The sequence below is a fragment of the Sinocyclocheilus anshuiensis genome, unplaced genomic scaffold (assembly GCF_001515605.1).
Source record: "Sinocyclocheilus anshuiensis isolate Anshui unplaced genomic scaffold, SAMN03320099.WGS_v1.1 scaffold1701, whole genome shotgun sequence".
Taxonomy (NCBI): Eukaryota; Metazoa; Chordata; class Actinopteri; order Cypriniformes; family Cyprinidae; genus Sinocyclocheilus; species Sinocyclocheilus anshuiensis.
The window spans coordinates 261398-269385 of NW_015538007.1; the positions used below are offsets into that span (position 1 = coordinate 261398).

Below are 7988 nucleotides of genomic sequence, written 5' to 3' on the forward strand. Positions count from 1 at the left end.
GAACCGCTGACAGAGACATGAGGATGTTTCGATGTTAGATTCCAATTACAATATCATAGAGATTATTTCAGATAGATGCATGGAGATCATCACCTGGTCAGGAGCAGAGACCGATCCAGCCGACCAGGGGTCACAGCGCGAGTAGAAAGTGTACATGATCAGACCAGATACCACAGCACAGAACAGAATGATCCACAGACCCAGCAGATTCAGATACAGAGCCCTGAGACACAAGAAAGAAACTTTGTGTAGCAACATGTTTTTTTTTTTGTTTGTTTTTTTCAAACATTCTGAAACCAGTATCCTGAAACCTGTTGACTGCCATTTTATTGGAGCTTAAAATAAAACTGGTAACACTTTACTTACAGCCTTTATGCATTATAATGCATTATAAAAGTAGTTTTAATTCATTAATTATGCCTTGTAATGCATCTTATAATGCACTGGACGATCTCATGAATAAGTGTAGCCACAGTTACATTATAACACTTATCAATTCATTGTGACACTATGCATTTTAAATTTGGTTATATTTATTTACAAAAAGATATAATGTATTACGATGCCCATTATGAATAATTATAACACATTATATCCTTTAATAACCCTTTATAATTGATTATACATAGAGACCTTAAGTAAAATGTTACCATAAAACTTTGAACTTTTGTACTTGGAAGGCATAAATGATATTTTAAGATACATTTCAATGGAAATGTATCTGAGTAGAAATGCAAAAGTAAGAGTAGGCTTACAATTATTCAGATTAAACAATATGCAGGTGCACTTATGCATTTGGAAGATACAAAGTGACACATTGCAATTAAGGTATATATTTTTCAGTTCATTTATTTCATTTCTTGACACATATTATGAATAATTTACGTTACAAGGACACAAGTGCAAAATTTCAAAAATGAAAATACAACTAATAATTAATTGCAACTGCAACTGCTCAAGTACACACTGTTAATGATGAAATGCAAAATGGGCCGATAATTGCATTTGTATGAACACATACATGTTTTTTATTTTAATTAGTAATAATGTAATTAGTTTCTGGTCAACATTTGTTAACAGGGATCATTAAATGTAATGAGTGCTCACCAGCGTGCATGACCTTCTGTTTTGCAAGAGATGCATCTCTGGATGGTTGACTGGTTTACTCCGTAGATGCCCAACCAGGTGAAGGTGCCGCCCACAGTGAGTGTCCAGAACGTGTGTCGCCTCAGTGGATTAATGTCAAAGCTGGAAACAATGGTGCACAAAAGTACTACACTGTAAAAAATAACCGTGAATTTAACGGTAAAAGACTGTAAAAATGTTACAGTAAAAACCTGTTAAATGGTTAACGGTAAATTCCCCTACTACATACGGTGAAAAACTGTATTGGACATTACATGTAATTTTACGTTAGTATACCGTTTTTGGAAGTGAAAAAGATCATATAATTTACAGTGAATAACCGTAAATTGTCATTCCCAGAATTCCCTGCATTCAATTTCAAATTTGATGGGGTTTTTTTTGTTGAAATAATTATGTTTCTTCTTAGTTTTTTTCTTATCAGTTTTGTATTTTAGGGTTATATGTTACACCTAATGTTGTTAAATTAATGTTTATTGCATTATTTCAGTTTCATGTGTGTTACCATGAAGGTGTTTAGTGTTTGTGTGAATGACACTGTGTACCTTCTATATATGTTATTATTTAAAAGCTGCTTGTGATGGGCTTTGGTTCATCATGTGACTTTCTTACCACCTGCATTTGGTGGTTATCAGTGTATTACAAAGGTACAAAACAGATTTCAGTACTTCAATAGGTTGGTATATTAACATTATATCAGTTAATGAAAAATTTTCATAGTCGAATTGGAATTTTTGAATCTTGCTGATAGTCGACTGATAGTCGAATCACATGTTTGGGGGTGGGGCAAAATACATTACCAAGAGTCAAGTCAGACATTCAAAAGTCATACGTTAACACACAGGGAAAATGTGTAACGGATGCCTCGCAGATACAAAAATAATGTGTTATGTTTTGATTAAAAGACATAGTTAACATTAACATCAGTGAACATTTTTTACAGTAGTGCTCTCATTATAACGTTGACAGTAGTTATTAATGTTCTGCATTTCTGTTTTGAGCTGCGCACTGAAGATGATCAGTGAAGCATTTGATAGCAGGTTTTTAATCAATGGGATTTAACTCATCATTTATCTCATATAGAAATGCTACCGTATTTTTTTATGGTAAAATTCCGGCAACCACAGCTGCCGGGTTTTTTTTACTGTGTCGCAAAGTGTCAATGTTCACATTTCTTCGCTGATGTTGGCAAACATTGTATAAATCAATATTTATTCTAATAAAATAGGTGTGCTTTCATTTTTGTTACGTATGGCATGAGTAGATTAAGTGTAGGTCTGCACACACATACTCAAAGACGTCCATTCTGCCTCCAGTGTGAGCTGTGCTCCAGACAGACTCAATCCCTCCCGCTCGACTCGCACCCTGGATCAGCACCGTGAGAAACCCCACCACCATCACCACCATCTGGAAGGCATCTGTCCAGACCACAGCCTTCAGCCCACCCTAAACACACACACACACACTGGCACTGTTTCTCCTGTTTCTGTCTGAGCAGAACGGCCCATTCACAAAACTTTAAACATTTCCCTCTGAATTACATATACAGTAATACTTCAACAGTTCATTCACACAGTTTGTGTTTTCTCATGAAACGCATAATAACTTTCTAGATGGAACAATATCAAAATTACTAATTGTTTCCCAAATTTGTCTTAAAAGTAGTTGATTCATCTGACACTCCAGGAATGCCTAAATTACGATGTTTTTGCTATTTTTATTTAAACAGGATATTGGAATTATTACTTTTCCCATTTTTTATTTACTGTTTATATATAATTATATAGAGAAAGTTATCCTTAATCTATTGTTCTGACCACATCCAAGCCACACAGTTTAACTTGAGAAAAAAAAAATAACGTTTTTTTTCATGACGAAACAAGATGTTAATAAGAATATTGATTAAATGTAGCATTCACATTTTTAAACAACATACGTATTCAATAATGTGTTATTGATGCATTTTAGGATTAAATAGAAGTGTCCTAACAGAAACCATAATTACAATCAATCATAACTAATCATAAATAATAATATTTATTAATTTAATCATAATCATAATTACACTTACAGTAAGTGTGAAATCAGTAGGGGTGTCCCCGACTAAGGATTTTCATAGTCGAATTGGAATTTTTGAATCTTGCTGATAGTCGACTGATAGTCGAATCACATGTTTGGGGGTGGGGCAAAATACATTACCAAGAGTCAAGTCAGACATTCAAAAGTCATACGTTAACACACAGGGAAAATGTGTAACGGATGCCTCGCAGATACAAAAATAATGTGTTATGTTTTGATTAAAAGACATAGTTAACATTAACATCAGTGAACATTTTTTACAGTAGTGCTCTCATTATAACGTTGACAGTAGTTATTAATGTTCTGCATTTCTGTTTTGAGCTGCGCACTGAAGATGATCAGTGAAGCATTTGATAGCAGGTTTTTAATCAATGGGATTTAACTCATCATTTATCTCATATAGAATATGCTTTGTTATTTATACAACATAACGTTAATATTAGAACTTATCTGCACAAAATGCCCCGAATGCACATGAACGTGTGCGCGGCTCAGAACGAACTGCTTTTGTGGACGTGTTCTTCACGCAACAACGTGCAGAAACACGGCAACTAAACTCTACAAATTCACAGTGTTTTATTATAATACTGTTCTCCTTATAATGTTTTGTATATGACAGTCCCAGTCATAATTATTAATATTCTGCATTGTTTGTCCTGCTCGCACTGCGTGCTAAAGAAATAATCACTGTATAGTACTACAATAAAGTGTTCTATGTGAAATCAAACATTTGAGCACCCCCGTATAGCCAAAATGGCACGATCATAACACCTCTGCAAATATTCCACTGTGAGATTGGTATTCGAATCAGGCTCCTCCTATTGAAGCATCGAATCTTCGAAAATTCGGGGTCACCCCTAGAAATCAGTTCAGATCTGAATTCAGCATCACTTACCAATGTACAGTAAAAAGTGCAGACAATGCCAGTGGCAAATATGGATCCCCAAAGATCAAATCCTGTCACTGATGACAAAAATATATATACAGATCTGTGTTTATGTAATTGACATTCAGTGTGAATGACTCTTATATTTAGATCTGACTTTTATCTAAGTCACAGTAACAATAAGCACAGTCTAATTTAACAAACAAAATACAGTTTATACAGTTTATATTAGTTGAATCATGGGAATAAACTCAACAGAGACAGTAGGTCAGTTTTTGTTGAAAACATATGCTGCATGAATAAATGTAATTTAATCATTTCACGCTATTTGATCGCTTTATCGGCTGTGAACATTATTCCCTTGTGCGGTTCACATGACAATTGTTATTCATGTAGAACACGTGAGTGACCTTCAGTGTGTAAAGGGCATCATAAACGGCATCTGTCTAGATAGGCAGCACACAGCGTTAGAAACTACTGCTCCAAAAGAAGCACACTTTAGCATACTTATACAGAAATAATACCCTTTAAAAGAATATATTTTGGTGTGAACTTAATGAAATGTTTTCGGGTGCTTAATTCAATGTTAATTGCAATTAAATTAAAATATTTTAGTATAAGAGATTAAATTGATATTGAATGCAGTGATCGGAACTTTAGAGTGCTTTTTGACCCACTTAAGTGGCACTTAAGAATCTTTATGTGTAATTTCAGAATAACTTCTAATGCCAAAAACATACTTTAAAAAATACTGAAATAATTTCATATGTATTGAAACTTGTGTCATACATTCAAATTACACGTGTTGCAATTTAAATTTTAACTTTGAATATAATATCAAATAACTCATGAGTTAAATTATAATCAAGTACTTCAGTACTTTACTCAATTGCTTTAGTATGTTAGTCAACATAAAAATTAGTGTACTTCTAGAAGATTATTAGGACCCACTTTATATTGTGTCTTCAACTATTATGCTCTTACATTTATTTAAATTATGTGTATTTAAACATGTATTTAAATTAATCATTTGATACAATTCGCTTATTTGTGTACATATCTTTTTTTACATTATACTTGTTTTTAAAAATACCTTCCACTAATTGCATCTGTAATTAATTTCTGTAGTTACATCTATAATTACAGTTGACCCTAAACATAACCATTGCATCAAACCCATCCCTAAATTTACCTGTATCCCACCTCAAAAGCAGAAAAAGTGATTTGAAGATTTAAGACTTTTTCACAATGGATCCCTTTTATTCAACAACCCACTCAGGTTGATGTCAAAGGGTTATTTTTCCCCCACAATATCTGTGTAATGAATGCAGACTGACCTTGATTGAGAGCTAAAGCTGGCGCATAAACTACCACACCGGTGTACAGAATCTGAAGAGGTAAAATCAGAACAATCAGCATAACAGCTGATCAAAAACCAAACAATATGTGTTTGAACATTCAATGCCACTTACCGTCTGAATGATATAAATGAAAGTGGCTGCAACTCGAACAAGCTTACAAAAACGCAACTCCAAATACTGTGAGAAAAACAAATCAGAACAAATCTGTATCATGCTGGAGGGCCCCAACCTGCATAACCACAGCTGACACGGCCTATGGGATTTATTACTAAAGTCATGACCTCCAAAAAGCCCAGCAACATCTGGCCAACTTCATCCTACATCAATACTTCATTTCTGTCCACTGGAGTAGATATGTGTTATATTGATGATTTTGATATGGTGATATTTGAAACCTGCTTTGATGACAAAGCAAATCTGAAATATACGTATCCATACCTCATATGTACTGGTGATGCCTGATCTGTAGAAGACAGGCAGGAAGAGCTCAGCGGTAAAAAACACCACGAACGTGTAGGCGACCCCAAAGATGACATACGAGGCCCCGTATCTGTACACATCTGACGGGGCCCCGATCACTGTGACCGCAGACATGAAGCTGGCGGTGAGAGAAAGGGCCACCGGCCCGCAGGACATCTGACGGCCCCCAACCAGAAACTCTTTAGATGAGGCTTTCTTTCTCTCTTTGATGGCGAAGAAAACCCCGATACCAGAGGAGACCACGAACAGAAAGGCAAACACCACATAGTCCCCAACCTGGAAGGTCCCCACTGTGTGACTTTTGTCCTCCATGCTTGAGGCAGAATCTGATCAAACTGCTAGTGTGGCTCCAGTTTCTCTAGTTCAGACACCTCACATGTTAATCATGTTAATCATTGAGGTTTTAACAGGTTAAAAATGCTTATGAGTCAAGACATGGGACGAGGGGTCATATTAGTCATTATATCACTCACGTTTGTCCTCGTGAATTTCCACTCAGGGATCTATCTATCTATCTATTTATCTATCTATCTATCTATCTATCTATCTATCTATCTATCTATCTATCTATATCTGTCTGTCTGTCTATCTATCTATCTATATCTGACTGTCTGTCTGTCTGTCTATATTTATCTGTCTATCTATCTATCTATCTATCTATATCTGTCTGTCTGTCTGTCTGTCTGTCTGTCTGTCTGTCTATCTATCTGTCTGTCTGTCTGTCTTGAGAGCTAAAGCAGGCGCATAAACTACCACACCAGTGTACAGAATCTGAAGAGTTAAAAACAGAACAATCAGCATTGAACAAACTATAAAATACATGTTTTAAATGTATGAACATTTAATCCTACTCACCGTTTGAATTATATAGAGTGGCTGCAACACGAACAAGCTTACAAAAACACATCTCCAAATACTGTGAGAACAACAAATCAGAACAAGTTTGTATCATGCTGGAGGGCCTCAACCTGCAGAACTACAGCTGACATGGCCTATGGGATTTGTTACTAAAGGTCATGACCTCCAAAAAGCCCAGCAACATCTGGCCAACTTCATCCTACATCAATACTTCATTTCTGTCCACTGGAGTAGATATGTGTTATATTGATGATTTTGATATGGTGATATTTGAAACCTGCTTTGATGACAAAGCAAATCTGAAATATACGTATCCATACCTCATATGTACTGGTGATGCCTGATCTGTAGAAGACAGGCAGGAAGAGCTCAGCGGTAAAAAACACCACGAACGTGTAGGCGACCCCAAAGATGACATACGAGGCCCCGTATCTGTACACATCTGACGGGGCCCCGATCACTGTGACCGCAGACATGAAGCTGGCGGTGAGAGAAAGGGCCACCGGCCCGCAGGACATCTGACGGCCCCCAACCAGAAACTCTTTAGATGAGGCTTTCTTTCTCTCTTTGATGGCGAAGAAAACCCCGATACCAGAGGAGACCACGAACAGAAAGGCAAACACCACATAGTCCCCAACCTGGAAGGTCCCCACTGTGTGACTTTTGTCCTCCATGCTTGAGGCAGAATCTGATCAAACTGCTAGTGTGGCTCCAGTTTCTCTAGTTCAGACACCTCACATGTTAATCATGTTAATCATTGAGGTTTTAACAGGTTAAAAATGCTTATGAGTCAAGACATGGGACGAGGGGTCATATTAGTCATTATATCACTCACGTTTGTCCTCGTGAATTTCCACTCAGGGATCTATCTATCTATCTATTTATCTATCTATCTATCTATCTATCTATCTATCTATCTATCTATCTATCTATATCTGTCTGTCTGTCTATCTATCTATCTATATCTGACTGTCTGTCTGTCTGTCTATATTTATCTGTCTATCTATCTATCTATCTATCTATATCTGTCTGTCTGTCTGTCTGTCTGTCTGTCTATCTATCTATATCTGTCTGTCTGTCTGTCTGTCTGCCTATCTATCTATATCTGTCTGTCTGTCTGACTGTCTGTCTATCATCTATCTATCTATCTATCTATCTATCTATCTATCTATCTATATCTG

General features: G+C 36.2%; 1 protein-coding gene across 1 annotated transcript in view; it reads right to left on the reverse strand.

The window, feature by feature from the left end:
- LOC107677464 (sodium-coupled monocarboxylate transporter 2-like) overlaps positions 1–6261 on the reverse strand; it is an 18420-nt gene extending 12159 nt beyond the window's left edge. Inside the window, 7 exon segments of the mRNA XM_016472378.1 lie at positions 94–223; positions 1108–1248; positions 2435–2589; positions 4118–4185; positions 5446–5497; positions 5581–5646; positions 5908–6261. Coding sequence (XP_016327864.1) covers positions 94–223; positions 1108–1248; positions 2435–2589; positions 4118–4185; positions 5446–5497; positions 5581–5646; positions 5908–6261 — 966 coding nt within the window.
- Between the last annotated feature and the right edge of the window lie 1727 nt (positions 6262–7988).